The 20,404-nt window shown below is 42.8% G+C and overlaps 1 protein-coding gene across 1 annotated transcript in view; it reads right to left on the bottom strand.

Moving 5' to 3' along the window:
- Positions 1 to 20,404, bottom strand: part of LOC143718159 (complement C4-like) — a 106,958-nt gene that overhangs the window by 67,121 nt on the left and 19,433 nt on the right. The window contains exons 4-11 of the mRNA XM_077209233.1: positions 15,408 to 15,478; positions 9,688 to 9,776; positions 9,437 to 9,519; positions 9,261 to 9,348; positions 8,942 to 9,062; positions 8,700 to 8,829; positions 7,965 to 8,077; positions 7,618 to 7,779 (exon numbers count right to left, since the gene is read on the bottom strand). Coding sequence (XP_077065348.1) covers positions 7,618 to 7,779; positions 7,965 to 8,077; positions 8,700 to 8,829; positions 8,942 to 9,062; positions 9,261 to 9,348; positions 9,437 to 9,519; positions 9,688 to 9,776; positions 15,408 to 15,478 — 857 coding nt within the window. The remainder of the gene's footprint in view (positions 1 to 7,617; positions 7,780 to 7,964; positions 8,078 to 8,699; positions 8,830 to 8,941; positions 9,063 to 9,260; positions 9,349 to 9,436; positions 9,520 to 9,687; positions 9,777 to 15,407; positions 15,479 to 20,404) is intronic.

Here is a 20,404-nt window from a genome sequence, read left to right as displayed (position 1 = left end):
CAGTTTCAACTTTAAGAACAGAAGCTGTTGTTTACGGGCCACAACCTGCAAGTATGATTTATTTTTCGTCTATGTGTTTTCCTGTAATAGTTCGTATTGTTAATTGTACGTTGTAGCAAGGAAGTAAACAAATGACAACGCTGTTTGGCTCTGCAAACCAGTTTGTTAAATGCTCATTCATACTTAAGGTTATCCGACAAACACCTAACGTTACAAACTTTTTTTTAATATCAACAGCGAACTTGGAATTAGTGTAAATTATTATTTGATTAGAGCTTTTATGTATTGTTTATCTACATGCTTGTTTATCTACAGGCATGCTAAACATGGTTCTGTGTTTTGATTTGGCTACTGTAGTAAAGCCAATGTTTAGTGTTCGCTTTGGGTTAACGTTAACAGATATTTGGCTACAATCGATCTAAAAATACAAAAGTAATGGTGCCATACAGTCAGTAACGATCACTATAAATCCGCAGTCTTTATTCAAAACAATCCCTATGAGGACTGTAGTATTATTTGTTAGAACGATTATATGAAAGTCTTGTTCCCCTCCTCAGGGAGCTTGGGTGCATAGACGGCGTTCTCAGGCGAAGCCTCAACAGACCTGAAGGCCGTCCTGCAAGCTAATAGGGCTTCGTCAAAGAAATTCTAGCCAGCCTAGGTTCTCTGCGGGGGGCCCCACCCGTGGCGGAGCAATCGAGGTCGCCTCCTCTGCGGAGCCTGCAGGAAATCGATGTCGACTTCTCGCCGCCAAGTGCGCTTCAGGACGCAATTCGAGAAACGAGAAACGAAGAAACGAATCCCGATTGATACCCGAAGCCAGGCTCGAGAGCCTGGTTCCCTTGGTAAAATATTTCGATGCATGGAAAAATCTCACAAATATTTCTCCTTGGGCCCTACGCACCATTCAAAAGGTTACAGGCTGCAGTCCGGTTTCCGCCCACCAAGGTTCAACGGGGTGGTCTGGACTGTTGTCGACCCAGTGCAGGGTTGGGTATTGGAACAGGAAGTAAACTCCCTGCTGGTAAATGAGGCTATAGAGCGTATTCCTCCACCGGACAGGGAGTCCGGGTTTTACAGCCGCTACCTCATAGTTCCCAAGAAGGATGGGGGGTTGCGTCCAATAATAGATCTCAGGCACTTGAATAGTTCTCTGAGGAGATTCAGGTTCAAGATGCTCACTATTCCCATCATCGTGAATCAAATTCAATCCGAGGATTGGTTTGTCACGATAGATCTGAAGGACACATACTTCCACATTTCCATCCTTCCACCTCACAGGAAGTTCCTGAGGTTCACTTTCGGGGGCGAAGCGTATCAATATCGGGTTCTTCCGTTCAGCCTAGCTCTCTCCCCTCGCACATTTAGTGCATTGATGCATTTATGCATCTCTAGCACCGCTGAGGCTCCAGGGCATTAGGGTGCTCAACTATATCGACAACTGGCTGATTCTGGCCCAGTCGCAAGAGCTGGGGGTACGGCATCGAGATGTCGTCCTCGCCCACATCCAGAGGGGTTGAGATTCAACACGAAAAAGAGAGTGTTGATACCAGTCCAGAGAACCACGTTCCTGGGAGTTGTGTGGGACTCGGTCACGATGCGTCCATCCTGGCCACAGTGTCCAGGATAAAGCTAGGCCAAGCCATCACTGTGAAACATTTTCAAGTGTTAGGGCTCATGGCAGCAGGGTCCAACATCATTCCATTCGGCCTGCTGCACATGAGGGCATGTGCACACATCCAAAGCCCTCGTTCCCTATCTATGTCAAAGAAAGCTTGTTTTCTTTCCCAAGGTCCTGTGTTGGGAGCGCCATGTCACCGGAAAAACTTTTCGACAGACGCCTCCCTCACGGGCTGGGGCGCAGTCATGGACGGCCGCTTTATGACAGGCCTATGGCAGGACCATCATTCCTCCTGGCACATAAATTGCCTGGAAATGTTGGCGGTGTCCCGAGCTCTGAGGAGCTTCCTGCCGCACGTCAAGGGCCATCATGTCCTTGTGAGGTCAGACAATATGTCGGTAGTGGCCTATATAAACCATCAGGGGGGTCTGAGGTCTCGCCCTCTATGCAGACTGGCGCATCAGATCCTCCTGTGTTCCCAGGGGAAACTGTTGTCTCTCAGAGCAACATACATCCCGGGAAATCAGAATCACAGGGGGGCAGACATCCTGTCGAGACAGGGGCTGAGGAATGGAGACTCCCCCCGAGGTGGTGGAGTCAATATGTCATAGGTTTGCCCCAGTGGAAGTGGATCTATTTGTGTCTCGAGAGACGACCCACTGTCCACTGTCATTCTCCCTCACACATCCAGCCCCGCTGGGGTTGGATGCCATGGTGCAGACGTGGCCGAAGCTGCGTCTGTATACATTTCCCCCGATCGCTTCTCGGCTGGTCTTACCCCGTCCACACTCAAGGTGTATGTGGCTAGCATTGCGGCTTTCCACGCTCCTCTGGGGGATGGGCCTCTGGGGAGACAGTTGGTCGTACGTTTCCTCCGTGGGATATGGTAAATGGTAAATGCATTTATATAGCGCTTTCACAGACCGAATGGCCACCAAAGCGCTTTACATATTTGCCTCACATTCACCCATTCATACACACATTCATACACCGACGGCGGTGTCAGCCATGCAAGGCGCCACCCAGCTCGTCAGGAGCAGTTGGGGTTAGGTGTCTTGCTCATGGACACCTCGACACTTGGTCAGGTGGAACCGGGGATTGAACCACCAACCTTTCGGTTTGTAGACAACCTACATGAACCACTGAGCCACTGCCGCCCCATTGGGGCTTGGAGGGGCTTGGAGAATGAGACCTGTGGCTCGTACCAGGGTTCCCACATGGGACCTGGCAGTGGTTCTCGAAGGGCTGGCCGATGCGAACCGCAGGAGTCGGCTGAGGCCAATAACCTTCACCCTAAAGGTGTTTTTTTTGTTGGCCATTACTTCTCTGAGGAGGGTTGGAGATCTCCAGGCGCTCTATATGTCCAATGGGTGCCGGTAGTGTGCTCCAGGTGACATTAAAGCCATCTTACATCCCAGGCCGGGCTATTTGCCAAAGGTGCCATCTAATTTGGCACGGCCTACGGTTCTTCAGGCTTTTCATCCTCCACCTCACGTGACGGCGGATGAGGAGAGACTTCATCTGCTCTGCCCTGTCAGAGCTCTTAAATTATATATCCAGAGGTCCTCTTCATGGCAGAAGTCAGACCAGTTGCTGGTGTGTTTCGGGTCACCCAAGAAGGGGCTTCCCGCTTCCAAGCAGACCATTAGCAACTGGATTGTCCAAGCTATATCTATGGCCTATCAGGTCCGCAGTGGCCTTCACCTTTGGCTGTGAGGGCTCATTCAACCAGAGGCATGGCGTCCTCTAGATCCCTCCTCTCGGGGGCCCCGATCCAGGAAGTCTGCAATGCAGCAGGATGGGTCACCCCTCACACCTTTATTAGGTTTTATAGTCTGGACAGTCCATCTACACCTGGCACTCTTGTGCTCTTGTCCTACGTGTGCCTGTGAGCAGCTTCACACTAGGACAGGCAGGGCTCTTTGTGGCATAGTGGGTACTCGTTCCCCCAAAGTGTCATTCGACGCAGTTCGAGTTCCCTCGAAAGGGAACGTCTCGGGTTACGACCGTAACCCTGTTTCCCTGAGAAAGGGAACGAGAACTGCGTCCCATCGCCACGCCTTCCCCTGCCTGGGAGCGACTTGCTTCATCGCAGAAGCTAACTCTGTTGTGTGACGGTGTCCCTTTTTATCTTCCGTGTATGCCGTCACATGTTACGTCATGACGCAACACCAATCAGGATTGGATTAGTTTCATTCATGCTTCAGAGGCGCTACGCTGAGGGGCGTTCCCCCAAAGTGTCATTCGACGCAGTTCTTGTTCCCTTTCTCAGGGAACAAGGGTGACAGTCGTAACCTAAGACGTTCCCTGAGTAGGGAACGGAGACGTTACGTTGTGACGACGAATGGGGTTTCACTTAGAAAGCCAATCCACTTCGAGAATATAAAACAAGCCAATGGCAGGAAAATGCCATGGGTCTGCGGAATTTGCATAGCGTAACTCCACCCCACCTCATGGCTATATAAGGAAGGACGCTGGCAACATGCAGTTATGTTTCTTCGCTGAGGAGCCGAGACTGAACTCAGGCGTTCCCGTGGTACAGCGGAAGTGGCAGGGAGACGTAACGTCTCCGTTCCCTACTAAGGGAATGGGGGTTACATACGTAACCGAGAAGTTCCCTTTCATAGTCACTACGAGTTACGTCATGACGACGAATGGGGTTCCCATTTTAATTACGCCACCTTCTCGGCTGTCTTCCAGTGCCCTGCGTAAGTCTGAGCGCCCTGTTGTAAGACTAGCAAGGATGAAAGAATCCTACTTCAACACAGGAATACCAAGGTACACTGGGACTTAAATCTCAGTGGAAATATGCAATTATTGCCTGCCCGAAGGGGGGGACTTACAGAATACACATATGACCCGCAAGGGCTGCATATGAGGAAACACTGGTGTCCAGCCCACAGGGTGGAATGTTTCCACCCCAGGGGTGGCAAGGTGGCTTGCCAAGGGAAAGACACATGCTCAGAGAGGCTTATAGTGGAAATACACACGTGGTGGTTGCCCAAAGGGGGAACCATGCACATGGAGGCACCTAGCCAATGCGAAAAGCTGCCGCAGGCATAGACTCTGGCGTAGATGTCAACAGTAATGGAGGAACTCAGGGCTTGACGGGGAAGCACACCTGAGGAAATATCGCATGTATCCAGTCAGTGGAGTGGAATGACGAGCAAGCGAAGACAGCTGGTTGAAGCGAGTACATGAAAGGACACTTGCTCCACTTGGAGATTGAAAAATCTGGTGAATGTGTTGGGTGTCGCCCAGCCTGCAGCTTTGCAGATGTCTATTAGCGCCATGTGCTAGAGCCCAAGAGGAAGCCAAACTCCGGGTGAAGTGGGCTTCTCCAAGGGGGCATGGTCGTTCTTGCAGCTGGTATGCCAAAGCAATGGCGTCCACTACCCAGTGAGACTATCCTGGAGAGAGCCTTTCCCTTCAGCTTCCCACTATAACAGACAAAGAGCTGGTCTGAGGTCCTGAAACACTGCGTTCTGTCTACGTAGGCACGGAGGGCGCGTACTGGACAGAGCAGTGCCAAGGCTGGGTCTGCCTCCTCCACGGGCAGCGCTTGCAGGTTTAGTTCAGGTCTCCTGGAATATAAATGGCTCGAAGCGGCGGGAGAGTAGACCACCTTGTCGGATGATGTACGCTACTGTTGCGGTATTGTCTGAGCGGACTAGTACGTGTTGGTTATTGAGCAGCGCAAGAAAGCGGTGCAGAGCAAGGCGTACTGCCAGCAACTCGATGCAATTGACATGCCAAAGGTGCTGGGGTCCTGCCTAGGAGCCCGCAACAGCATGTCCATTGCACATGGCACCCGAGCCCTGGTGGAGGCATTTGTTGAGACAACAACATGCCTGCAAACTCGTACTGAGGGCAAACCTGGTCTCGAGAGTGAGCTAGGATTAGCCAGTCATCGAACCCTTTGTTCCCGTAGTGGAACAAAGGGTGCCTCAACGACCTTCGTGAAGACGCGAGGAGACAGGGCTCGCCCGAATGGATGAACCACGCACTGTTTTCCCTACCCCTCGAAAGCAACTACAAGAAACAGTCTGTGTTGAGGAAGAATGGAGACATGGAAGTAGGTGTCCATCAGGTCGGTTGTTGCAAACCAATCCTGTGGTCGCACACATTCTAAAATTCGTTTGGCCGTGAACATCTTGAACGGCAGTCTGTGAAGGGACCAGTTCAAGACGTGCAGGTCCAGGATTGGCCGTAACCCACTTGATTTCTTCGGGACAATGAAGTAGGGGCTGTAAAAGCCGGACATAATTTCGGCTGGAGGGACAGTCTCGATCGCACCCTTCGCCAAAAGGGTAGCAACCTCCGCTCTCATGATAGGGGCGTTGCCACCGACCATAGTGAAGTGGACTCCTCTGAAGCGGCTAGGAGACCGTGCAAACTGAATCGCATAGCTGAGCCTGATGGTTCAGGCGACCCAGTGGGACAGATTGGGAAGCTTTTTCCCCCAAGGACTGTGCCAGCGGGGTCATGCTAACCACAGACGTCTCCTCGGTGGTGCAGCGAAGTGGAATGACCGGCCCGGACGTGGGTGGCATAGCGGCCCGGTGTGGGGGCATGGTCATAGGGCATTTGTGTCCTGACAGAGGAGGGACGAAGTCGCAGGAGAGCGCCCTCGGCGGCGAGCAGGCTGAGGATTTTGTGTCGATGGATGTGTAGGCAGCAGAAAGATACACCTCTGAACGCGATCCCACTCGAAAACATCACAGGTTGCAATGTGTGAGAGGTGTGTGGACCGAGGAGAATTCGTCGGTTTTGTTCCACATCAGCTGCCTCAGGTCACCCTGGCCACCAGCCAAAGTATTTCCTCGTGTGGAGAAAATAGATTGGGGTGTGGATGAGGTGACTCGCTCTAATGAGTTCATTGAGTCTCGACCGCAACATTGCGATGGTCATGTTCCCGCAATGAAAACATAAAGCATCCATGAACGCTGCCCAGGAGTGATCTAAGCAAACACACCGAGCAGCGTTCATGCCCAACAGCAGAATCAATCTACCACACCCAGAAGTACACGGGCATTTAAAATACATATTTAAAGTTATTGAAAAGTTATTACCATTTGCCGGATGTTTGATGTCCAGTGTTGCTAGCTGAGCAGAAATACATAATCATGTTTGGCTTGGTCCCCTCATAGTCGCATTGGATTTTCTCCTCAGCGTAAAAGTTAAGACACCCATCTATCACTATTTTCCATGTTCGTAGAGTTAGTCTCTGTAGTAAATATATAGGATATAATCTGTGTTTACACAGCCTTTTTAAAAAATGCCACGTGCTGGTGTTTCGCGTGCGTTAGGCCAATCAGTGTACACTAACGTCATGGATAGTTCCTATATTGTTGAAGTAGGAGGTAAATCAGTTTCTCTAAAAGGAGTTCCTAGAACTAAAATCATTCCTAATTCCTGCCAAAAACCGCGAACTTCAGCCAAGTGGGCACCTTCCATCCTCAGCGTTTCGTCGACTAGCCCACGACACCTCAAGAGGGTTCGACAGTGACTCTGGCGTCCCAGAGTCACCCCCCTCCGTCCCCCACTCAACTCAGTGACCTTTACGTCCCTCCTGCTGCTGAGGCTGCTCCTTTGATCTATTAATTAGATTACAACTGTACTTGCTTGACAGCCCTTATAATAATATATATATATATATATATATATATATATATATATATATATATATATATATATATACATATATATATATATATACATATTTGTGATCTAAATAAGATCTATATAAGGTCAGGGAAGAGTAGGTTATTTTTGAGTGGTTTCGGTTTTTCAGTTGTTCCTGCATTTTTACGTCAAATTAGAATGTATTTTAGAACAAAAGTTATTGATGAATCATGATTTGTTCATAAGCAGATTTCACTCTCAAATTCATGTACCCACACAGTTAGTGAATGAGACCTAGTGCTTTTGCCAGCAGTGTGAAACAGCCTTCACATGTATTAAAATAACTTTATTCTTTGATTGTTTTGTTTAACCTGCACTGAAATGGAAGGTGGTGTTCCTTCCAAATTGAAATTTTTAAATGCGATTCCCTCTTTATTAGTTTTAATATTTAGGGACTTTTCTTTGGTGCTTGAGACATCTAACTTCACTTGAACGTCTTCAGCTGGTGAACCATTTGGGTGATGGACTGTGACCTAATAAAAAAAAACAGAATCCACTGTTACCCTATCCCAAAATCATCAGGAAAATGTTTTCCATTACAGAGTGAAAGCTACCATTATGAATTACTGCAAGCATAATCCTCTATAACTGACAGTATCATTATGATGCATCGTATTGTGAATAGAAGTTTGATTATATTGAATGGTGTTTTATTTACCACCACTTGAAAGGGAAATGTAGGTGTGTAGAACGATCTTGTCCGAGACAGATCCACATTGTACGGTCTCAAAACAATGGGAACGAAAGCTGCTGATTTCTGTGCCTCACCACCTATGAGAGGTGCAAAGTCATTTTAGGTAAACCAAGGTTTTTTTTTTTTACTTTTCAGCTAAGAAACGTTTACTATTTCCAGAACTGGGGACTAGGCAACTTAACATTTGGCTACATTATAGCACATGCAGACAAATTACATTGGTTTGTCTGTTTAATCAAAAGTCTGTTCAGTTAATCTTGAATTGTTGGGGCCAGATTTACTAAACATGGCAAATTAGCATACGACTGCAATCCAATACACTGACAATTAAAAAATAAATAAAAAAGACATGCAGCCACGTCAAGAGCAAAATAGTTTTTTTTCAATGTTAAATACTGGTGCAAATATCAGTATATACAGAAAACCTTAGTAAATCCGATTGCATAATTTGTTTAAATACTCTCCCCCTCAGAAATTATGCGAATGAAAGGGAAAATCCAACAAATGCATATGCAATAAGGTCAGCTGCAAAAATATCGGTGCATGCCTCATTGCGTGTCTTTAGTAAATCATAACAGTAGTTTTAACGCCAAAAGATGGTTTGTGTTAGCACGAACTGTTAATAAATCTGGCCCTTAGTCTTTAAAGTTCAATTCACTTTAACAAAAATTATTTCATGCTTATGTCACGATTGATTACTTAAAATATCTGTGACTGTGACAGCAATGTAGAATTGGGCCTGAATCACTGCCAAATTTTCTAATGTTGAATCCAGGAGTAGCTTTATTTCTGAAATTTGAACTGTAATTTCAGCACGCCCTCCTTTCACCTAAAAAGGGGGGAAAACACCATGAAAGAATATTAAAGAGTAATCTATAAGTATATAGTAATGAGTGTACTTACTTTTCTTGGCGATTCAATAGATAACGGTTTCTACTCACAGATCCAGTTTTCTCCAGTCCCTTGATGAATTTGATTTCTCCAGGATTATTTTGTGACTCGTCTTTTTTTATCCCAAACCAACAGTTGAAAGTACCGTCAATTAACTTGCCATATGTGTATCTTTCAAATGATAAAAAAGAAAACATTTTTAAATACACTGTCTCAAATTTAGTAATTTCACATTGATACAATTAATAGAATAGTTCTCCTCAAAATACAGGTTTGCAATTGCATAAGGATAAGTAAATAATGGCAAAATTCTTCTTTTGGGGTAAACTGTCTCTTGAAGAGTGTTATTTGATCTGAATGTGAACTTACGAGGCTTGAATGGTAAATGTGAATGTCTCCGCATTCACAAGCAGAAAGGTTTTCTCTGACTGAACAGTAACCTCAAAACTGTGTGGAACTAACAGAAATGCATTGTAATTGAGATAGATGCAATACGATATCTGTGAATAAAGTTATTTGTGTATGTCTAGTTTAATTTCATTTACCAAATTTCTGGACCCTGAATTCACACACTGCAGGATTTTTCTCGTCACCTTTGAAATGTGCTATAATCTTCCATACACCAGGTCTGGAGAGATTGAAATAAACATCTTATATGGGCTGATAAAAAATACAGCAGCTTCAGAATGGTGCCATCTTAAAAGACTGAACAGCGTAGTAATATTTATTTCTGTAAGTATCAGAGATTTTTTACTTCAAGATATTTAACTAAGATAGAAAATGAGATTGACTGTACTTTGAAATAGAACAGATGTGGTAGCTCTTTGACAGAATGCCATCTAAAACTTTGTGCGTCGATTTCTTGACCTTGTTCCCAGCAGCATTCTGAGGATATAAAGGTCAGTTAGGCATTCCTTACAAAAAGTTAATAAAAAAATACACTTAAAACAAAAAGCTGAGAAAATCACTTATTTGTCAAAGACTATGTCCGGATTGGATTTAGAATGATGATGTGATAGCGTGGTGCTACGTCACACGTAGGCTCACTATTGGCCGACGCTGGTCATGTGTGTGATGCGTGTGACGTACAACACAGAAGCGCTGCGCTATCACACTAGTGAACTGACTCATGGCCCACAGAGAAGGAAATGAATAGTTGAAATAAAGTCTTTATTTTTGTTTTTTTGAGCACAAAAAGTATTCTTGTTGTTTGATAAACTTAAGATTGAGCCACTTTAGTCACTTTGACTATTTTAACAATGTCTTTAATACATTTTCGGGGAAAAAGTTTCAATCCCTTAAGAAGCTTATGGAGGAGTGATCCAAGTCTTAGATTTAATCAGAAATATCTTAATGTGTGTTCCAAAGATGAACGAAGGTCTTACGGGGTTGGAACAACATGAGGGTGAGTAAATACTGACAGAATTTTCATTTTTGGGTGAACTATCCCTTTAAATGGAGTAGATTGCTTGATTCGCTTCCATCAACACCCACAAAGTTTCAGTCCTAGACCTCTTCCTAGGTTGGGATTTAATAGAGAGTTTGGACCTACCTCACGATTTGGTCAGTTACCCGGATGCGCAGCCATTTTGGAGATACTTGGATGTAAACAACAGCATGGATTGCACTGTTTATGTACTACTGAACACATTGTTACACTAATTTGTGATGTCTAAACTATGGGAAAAAACACATGGAAGCTGTGAAATCAAATAGAGAAGGACTTAGGGACCGTTCGGTATTTATGGAATGGACCACCGGAGGAAAATAGGGGAGGGTCATGTCTTTTTATTCATTGTTGAGGGGAGGGTCATCCAACATTTTTTAGTCTAGGGGGAGGGTCACCCAACTTTTGTATTCATGAAAACAGCAACATTTCAAAGTGGCTTGTTTGGTGCATATTTTTCCATGTAGCTCCATGTAGCTCTCTCATGCGCGCACCTCCCCAAACTGACGAGGCGTTTATACTTGAAACGCTCGCCGTTTTACTATTATTTGAATCGTCAGGAGGCGACTCGGAGTAATTGCCCTCTAAACCACCAGGATTCAGTGGTGAGAAGTAAGGTACACAGGTGAATGTTTAGTACACTTCACCAAAACCACACTACAAAAGAATCGTGTAAAGCAACCTTGAGATTATTACTTGTTACATTAGAACAAATTAAAATAATTTGAGAACATAACCTATAGAACTAAATTAACGATAACTTACATATTTTCTAATTACACTGAACATTTTCATTTCATTTCGAGAACATTTTTTATAAAACATGGTGCATAATTAAAAGGGCTAATGTCTGCTATTGTAGGCTCATTTTGTAAATTTAAGCAACTACAAGACAAACAAACTGGGGGCCGATGTGATGAGACGTAGCGTATGCTTGGCCAGATTCGGCTCAAAGACGTGCATATTCGGATGCGGAGCCGCACGCACAGTTACAAAATTTGCCGTGCACACCGCTAATTGCGCACCTTCACACTCGTGCGGATGCGGCGAGTAGCCTATAAACCAAGCTTGAGGCGCCAGAAATGCAGCTGATAGAATGTGCGCTGTAGCACGATAATACCAGATTTCTTCAAAAGCAGATCGTGGAGACATTAAATCATCCACGATCAAAAATCGTGATATCTCATAAGCACAAGTAGCTATAAAACGACTGTTTTCATGTCTGAAAACAAACACAAGTAATGGAGTTTACAAAACTGTATCGCACGCGTGCTACAGTGGTACATTTATACATTTATTCATCGCACAGACCAGTCTTTTCATAGATATATGTCGCACGGTACAGCCCTGTACAGGACCCTTTTAATGAACGTTTGGCGTAGGCATCGTGATATCTGAACATCTTTGTCAAGTGCAAACCAGTACAGAAGTAATCAATAAATTATCGGGGAGAGTCATGCCTTTTTTCAAAATCATTTTGGAGGGTCATAGAAAAATGTATTGCTGGCGAAGGGAGGGTCAAGTCTATTTTGACTATAGATGTTAAAACTCCTCCGGTAGCCGATTAAATAAAAAACGAACAGTCCCTTAGTAAGCACAAAAGAGTGCGGAATTTTGACGAACTAAAGTTAATATGAGGTAAAGATCCGAACGAGCTAGCTTCTCTAGCCCTTACCGCTATTTTTCCTTCTATTTCTTATGCCAACACAGGCTACGTTCAGATTGTCAGTCCAAAAAAGCACATGAAATCCTTTTCAAGCTACATCCATATGTGGTTTGAAATCCTATTCAAATTGCATATCAGGAAATCCGCTTCAGTCTGAACGCTCTGATCAGATTTTGCGCGGTATATGACTTTCTCACGCCACGTAAAATGTAAACGTCATATGTTGTTATAGGGAACATGCTGAAAGTCGCTGCCGAAACAAGGCTGTGCTGTTGGAAAGTGCTGGCCAGCAGAAAATTATTATTTTTTAAACACATTTTTTATCACTGTAGATCACTGATTGGTCAGACAGACAGAATCGTCACTACCAGCATCATTGTATTTGCAAGATATCAAACCCGCTAGATTTATATAGCCAGTAACAGCCTCCAATGTTTTAAAACTACTTGCTTGACTTGCTAGAAGAAAAAAAAAACTTCCAAAAAAGAAATGGCTGAATCGTGGTCAGTGGACGAGAAGCGCAGACGTTCCTCTTGTTAGTTGTCATAATCATAATCCCACCCACTTTGAAGCGGTACTAACTGCAGTGGAAAAGCAACCGAGCTAAAGCGAACCGAGCCGGGCCGCGCCGAGCCGTACCACGCAGTGGAAAAGCGAAGCAAACCGAACCGTGGCGCGCCGAGCCGAACCGTACTGAGCCGTACCGAGCCGTACCATGCAGTGGAAAAGCGCCAAAAGAACTACTTTACGTCAACATTTTAGCCATAGTCAATGCTTCATTTACACATGTGGCTAGCTAGCTAATGCTGTGGCTCTCAAACGCCTTCTTTCATCCGTTTTTTGCACTCTTCCCTTTAACTTTTGGCAGTCTATAGAACTCAAAAGGTTTTTCCAAGTGCGACTGATTAGTACAGACCAAAACACGACCATTTTTCAGCAGCAATAATCAGCCAAATATGCAAGTCAGTTCAGTTCAGTGGCATTGTTTACGTTCAGTGCCTCCAAAATGGCCGACTTCCGGATTGATGACGTGTAGTGAAAACCCTCTATTTCAGGCAGTTCTTTCAGATTTATATGCTTTTTAATGTTTGATCCGTTTCTCCGGTTCCTGTTCGAGTCTGTCTCGCCCCAGATTCTCCGTGTGCTGTCTGGATCTGCCTATTCCCGCTGACCATTGCGTCCCTGCGTTGTCAGTGTATTCACCTGTTCCAGTCCTTCACCTCTGACCAGTATCCTCAACTAAACTGCAGTTATTTCGCAACTGGATTCTACTTTCTTTTTTCGGTAACACTTTAGAATACGGTTCCTTCGTTAATGAATAACTACACAAGAACCAATGAGTAACACAATATTAACGATCTAGTTAACTAACAAGAAACTCTGATTAACGAACTAGAAAGTAATAGCGCACAGATGAAAGTGGTAGTTCACTATTAACTAATCAATAACTAATATTTTTTTATGCTTCCCAGAGAACTACTGAAAAAGTTTATTAACAATCTAGTAACTACTATTAACTAAAAAAAACTCTGATTAACGAATTAGGAAGTAATAGTGCACAGATGAAAGTGGAACTTCAATAACTACTATATTCTTTTATGCTTCCAGAGAACTACTGAAAATTTTCAAAATTCATACAAAACTAATCAATAACCAATGCAGGATAAATGACTAGCACTACATTAACATTTGAACTGCTACCGTAAATGAATACACAAGGTTGTTTAAATCATCAATATGTAAGCTGTTAATAATTGGCCTATGCTGTCTATTTATCAACTGAATAATTTTAAAGAAATGGATTTTTAAAATCAGTTGTCGGGACTCGGGACCTTACTTGTCCTGTGGCCAATTTTCTGGCATTCCTTTGGACTGGCATTGAATCACTAGAGTCACGGTGACGACTGGAACATATTGAGTCATTAGCCATCCAAGTACCATATAGATTGAATTTATTATTTAACTTACCTCACAAAATTTTTTTTTTTATGTATGTCTCCTAGCATATATATATATATATATATATATATATATATATATATATATATATATATATATATGTGTGTGTGTGTGTGTGTGTGTGTGTGTGCGTGTGTCTTGTGAGAAGATTCTACACTTTATTGGCTTTTCATTAGTAACTACTGTAAGAATCATGGGAACAAACTAGTAATGACTCAAGTGTTACTACATAGTTCTATGGGAATTACTAATTATTTGGATCTGTATTCTAAAGTGAAGATCATGGTAACTAACTAGTAATGACTCAAGTGTTACTATACTTCTAAAGAAATTTTCTAAAAGTATACTAAAGTTCACCAAAAATCTCAAACGCTTGAAATTACTTTTGTGTTTGGTTGCACAAATCATGACTAGATCATGTAGTAACACTTGAGTCATTACTAGTTAGTTCCCATGATCTTCACTTTAGAATACGGATCCAAATAATTAGTAATTCCCATAAAAGTATGAAGTATGACTTTCATCTGTGCACTATTACTTCCTAAATGTTAACCAGAGTTTCTTTTTAGTTAATAGTAGTTACTAGATTGTTAATAAACTTTTTCAGTAGTTCTCTGGGAAGCATTAAAAAAAAAAGTAGTTATTGATTAGTTAATAGTGAACTACCACTTTCATCTGTGCGCTATTACTTACTAGTTCGTTAATCAGAGTTTCTTGTTAGTTAGTTACTTAATAGTTACTAGATTGTTAATATTGTGTTACTCATTGGTTCTTGTGTAGTTATTCATTATCGAAGGAACCGTATTCTAAAGTGTTACCCTTTTTTCTACACACCGCTGACAAGCTTCCTCTACCACATAGCCTAAAAGTGAAAACATGGATTGCCAGACATTTCTGTAAATGACGGAGAGCGAATTTAGGAGATTTGAAGTAAACTCCTACACTACCAGATTGCATACTCAGAATTAGGAACACATCTGTTTGTTTTTTTTCATAAATCAATATTTTTAGACAATATAAATTCATAAGACAGAATATAAATCTATGTAAAAAAAAATGAATAGGCCATCAATCAAAATAGTAAACAACTACAAGCCAAGTATACTAGGCATACTTAACTTTGCGTTTAAGTATATCTTGATCAAAAGATTGAGTACAAGTATAGGCCAAACATACTTAGACTTTACTCTATCAGTATGGGTCAAGTATACTTAAGTGTAATTTAAAGTATGTTTTGGAGAGGTACATAAAGTATATTTCTGACAAGTACGCAAAATGCAGACTGAAAGCATACTTTCTTATTTTTAGTTTATTTTTGCTCAATAAATTATGGCAAGAATTTAAGATGCAGGAATACTCCTATTTCATGAGAAATTCATACAAAAAAAAACTCTGAGAAATAATTATTGACAGTAAGAGAATGTGTTAGTACTTTCATACTTACATATATAGAGACAAGAACTATCCCTGATTTTGGTCGCATGGAGTGGTCCAGAGTAAAGACCCTGAACAAAACTGAGAAACACAGTAAACCAGGTAAAAAAACAAAGCAGTAATATACATATTAGGGATGGTAAGATTCACCAATTCGCATCGGTGCATCGGCACAAAAGCTAACAATGCGATGCATCGATTTAAAGGGGTGGTAAAACACAATTTCACTTTTCTAGCTTCAGCTATGTGCATGTGTAATGTTGCTGTTTGAGCATAAACAACATCTGCAAAGTTACAACGCTCAAAGTTCAAAGCAAAGGGACATATTTGCTTTTAAAGAAATCAATTTCTAAAGACTACAGCAAACGGCCGGTAGGGACTACACGACATTCCTCCAGGGTTGCTGACATCACTAACCCCAATAAACCCCTCCGCCGAGAATACTAAATAAGGGGTCGAGGCCATTTTATATTGCTTTGGAGAAGAGTTGTTGTGGCATAGTAGGCTGTTGTTGCCGCAATGCCGTCGGAACGCTGTTATTTTCATCCGGATTGCAGGTCCACTTTGTTCAGCCTTCCTAGGGTCGGGGGAGTTAGGGATCAATGGTTAAAAATTATTTTTAACTCGGCCCCTCATAATTATTACCCAAATGTCACTCTCTGTGCTGCCCATTTTACGGAGGAAAGCTTCCACAATCTTCGCGAGCTCAATGCAGGATTCGCACAACTGCTTGTCCTTAAAGCTGGAGCAGTTCCAGCTATAAGAACAGAAGCTGTTGTTTACGGGCCACAACCTGTAAGTATGATTTATTTTTCATCTATGTGTTTTCCTGTAATAGTTCGTATTGTTAATTATACGTTGTAGCAAGGAAGTAAACAAATGACAACGCTGTTTGGCTCTGCAAACCAGTTTGTTAAATGCTCCTTCATACTTAACGTTATCCGACAAATTGTATCTGTTTTAATCTCAACAGCAAACTTGGAACTAGTGTAAATTATTCTTTGATTAGAGCTTTTATGTATTGTTTATCTACATCCTTGTTTATCTACAGGCATGCTAAACATGGTTCTGTGTTTGATTTGGCTACTGTAGTAAAGCCAATGTTTAGTGTTCGTTTTGGGTTAATAGTTCTGGCGACAGATATTTGGCTACCATCGTTCTAAAAATACAAAAGTAACGGTGCCATACAGTCAGTAACGATCACTATAGATTGTTTACCATTTCGCATAGATCGCCTCAACGCAATTGACTTTGTACACCGACGCATGTATCATTTCTATTTTGCACCCGACGCACAGCGGACTTTTCCCTCCACAGACGTACATCGGTAAATTATGTGTCACAGTGTCTGGTTGGTGTACCCTTGGTGTCCACTAGAGGTCTCTTCCCCTTACCGTCACCACCACATCTTGAATTGCATTTCCTATAATCCTTTGTCTGAAATCATCACTGATCATTGCACTCAGCAGTTCCCACTCACATTGTTTGTATCTGTCTATTTATTCCCTGTCTATTTCAGTTATTGTCATGGAGTCCTTGTTTGATGTCAGATTGCACTTGTGAGTTCCATTCCAGTTTTGTTTTCTTGTTTTTGGACTGTCTTTGTATGGATTTTGACCCTTTGCCTGGCTGGTTTATGATTATTACCCCATTAAACTGCACATGGATCATACCCTTTTTGTGTGCATCTCGTGAACCATACATACATACTCAAACCATACATAATTACAAGGAAAAATATTACCAGAAGGGAAGACATTGTGGTGTCCATGAAGATGTGAAAAAATAGGCATAAATGTAGCTTACACATTTGCCCAAATTATTATACGAACTGAAGCTAATTTGGGTGGGTTTCTCCCATCCCCATACACTGTCACTTCTCTGCCTTTTACGGCCCTGATGAGAACGTCGGTCTCCACGGCTGTGAACCGCTCCTGGTGTGCGCCTGGCAAATCCGCCATTTTAATAGCAGTCCGCCATGGAACAAGCGCGCCTGCTTTTAAAGGGAATGTGAGATGATGCTCTGATTGGTTTATTGCACATTACACCCAAATCACACCTATGAGTAATGTAGCTACTTTAGAACAACACATTTTAGATTTGCGTTGAGCGTAAGAGTTATTTATCCCGCCGGTATAATAGCAACAGCGCCCGAGATCCGCCCACAAAGTTACTTGCGTTTCACGTTTGATACCTGCGTTTCAGATCGTTAAAATAGGGTGCATTATCTTATGAATAGCTCTCTGCGTGATCACATTAATGTTATTTAGCTGAGCCAGAAGAAACTGTACATCTCTTTAGTTTCATACAGATTACATTGCAGGAGAATATTAGTTTTAAATGTAAATTGTTTTATTTAAAAGTAGACATTTCAAGCTTTCTTTAGACGTACTTTAGACTGTTTTTGTTATTCACGTTGTGACATACTGTAATTTCTTGATGTTAATGAAAAGAAAACATCTTGGTTACTGTAGTAACTCTCGTTGCCTGATGAGGGAATGGAGATGTTATGTCGATACTGACATTCAGGGTCTTGGGAGCCCCAATGAAAAAAATGGCCAATGAAATTGGCAGGTGGAATTTGCATGCCTAGCTACTCCCCCAGAGATATGGGTATATAAGACGGTGGCCTGCATCCAGTATTCAGGTTTGTGCTGAGGAGCCGAGACTGTGTCCTGGAAACTCAGTGGGTAGTTAAATGTTGTGGCAGGAGGGATGTAACGTCTCTGTTCCCTCCATCAGAAAATGAGGTTTAAAACGGTAACCACAAATTTCCTTTCTTTCCATCACATTTGACGTTACCTCGATAGTGACATTAGGGGTCCCTATGGAAAGTGCCACAACAACTGAAATGCATTACAGGTGCTGGCGATGCAAATACTGGTAAGATGTAACGTGTCAGCTACCAAATGCCCTTAACCAATTGTAACCTTCCTAACGCCCCATGTAAGTCGAATAGTCCTTAATGCCTGTAAGGATGGAATGGACAGAGCTTACCACAGAGATGGTCATTAGCTGCTGCTCCTATGTTCTTTCCTGAAAAGAGTGCTTTGGCTCTCTGAAAATGTTTTTTTTTTTTTTTTACAGCCATGACCAGTGGTTAACACTATGGAAGCATGCCTAGTCCAGGGCCGGGTTTCCCGATAACGATGTATCTTAGCTCTTAAGAGCGCTCTCTACGTGCAAGGTTATGATCCCTCGCCACAATTCCACGTGCGTTTCCCAAAACTGCACTTAACATGAACGCGCGAGAACGCGTTCTACGTGCTACTTAAGCGTCGCTGTCCATTCGCGAAGTGCTGAAATATAACCTTATATGGAATCGTATTCTGAACGTTTAATCTAATAATCGTCATTTGTTGTGGATTCGAAATCAAGACAAGTCTATATGGATATAAAACACCTATACAGGCTGACAAAATGGCTGAACAAAAACAAAAAACAAGAGAAGAGACCTTTCAAAAAGATAAAATTAATGTCCTTTTAGAGGAGATAGAGGGAAACAAAGATTTTATTTTTAACAGATTTAAAGGACACCATACAAATAAGGAAAAACAAAACATCTGGAAGGACATTGTCACATTGCAAACTAACTGCAACTGTGTTCAAAGATAAGGGAAGGAGGTCCGCAAGAAATGCCCAATACATGGCTGGTTTTCGTGCACGTCAGCAAGTCATTGACAGATTTTTTTGAATTCATCCCTATTTTGCCCGGTCTTTAAAGCATATTTCCCAGATTACTTATTTTATGATTTTTTGTTTTTTGTTCATTCGTTTAATTTAGATGTGTATTTCTATTTTTTTCTTCCCTTTTTAATTATTTCATTTATTCAATTAAACAAAACACGAGTACAACAAAGTGTACAATAAAGTACAATCAAAACCTGTATATTATACTTACGTTGCAGTGTAATCTGTTAAATCTAGATAAAAGTGTAATCTGCCGGTTGTCCTGCAGGTGACCTCATGAATCTGTCTTCTTACGATGCACTTGGGGATGTACGATTACTCCAAAGCACTCGTAGTTCTACGAAGATTTTCAAGTGCTACTTAAGTTACGATGCTTTTGGGAAACAGACCATAATATTAAGATCAGTCATACGGTCATTTTTACGATCAATTTAGGCTTACGATGCTTTTGGGAAACGCAGCCCAGAAGGAGAGGACACTACAGATGCCACATCCTACACTTAGGGATGTATATGTGGAAAATACACATATGGATTGATCCATGGGGCAGTTCTACATACAGAATCTCTGTGCTAGGTCCTACTTGTAAAGGGATGGACCTGCTACAGACAAAGAGAGTGGGCAGAGGAAAATGTGCCAAGGGTAAGACACAGGTTTACCGGCAGGAAAACAGTATATACAGTGGATTACTGTCAGGTAATCACTAAATATAGAGCATCTAGCCCAGTCCAGGGGCTGACCGACCAGGCATGCATCTCAAGTACTGGACCTGGCATCGGACTCCTCCGCTGAGTACGATTGCCAAGGTATGCTCAAAGGATACTCTAATCTAGGGTTTGCCAGCTGGGGAACTCTCATGGAGAGCACAGAGGGTGCTTGCATCCCCCATTAGAGGGGAATGGCACTGCAAGAGAGACCAGGAGCCAGTCTTCTAGATTCTAGGAAATCTGATATTCACTCAGTCTGCAGCCTGGCACATGTCTGATAGAGAGGAGCTGTGCATTAAAACCCAGGAGGAGGCAACACTCCTTGTGGAGGAAGCAGTTGGCAGTTGATGTACACAATCGTCCCAGCGTTGTCCATCTGGACCAACACGTGCTTGCCCTGGAGAAGCAGCCGGCAAAGGGCGAGCAGCACTGCCAGCAACTTAAGCAAGAGGAGTGTGAGGCCCATGGGACTGGCCCAGTGGAAGAGATCCCACTGCTACCCTCAAATCTCCCTGAGTGCTAACCAAGCCCTGTGCTGTGCAGAGGAACCGGGCTGGGTAGCAACAGAGGGGACTCCACCCTTCATGAGGAAGGAGAGTCACGATCACAA

The sequence above is a fragment of the Siphateles boraxobius genome, unplaced genomic scaffold (genome assembly GCF_051911475.1).
Source record: "Siphateles boraxobius isolate OS27281-9 unplaced genomic scaffold, OSU_SipBor_1 12, whole genome shotgun sequence".
Classification (NCBI taxonomy): Eukaryota; Metazoa; Chordata; class Actinopteri; order Cypriniformes; family Leuciscidae; genus Siphateles; species Siphateles boraxobius.
The sequence above is the reverse complement of the archived record's forward strand: the minus strand, read 5'-3'. Positions and strand labels throughout refer to the sequence as shown.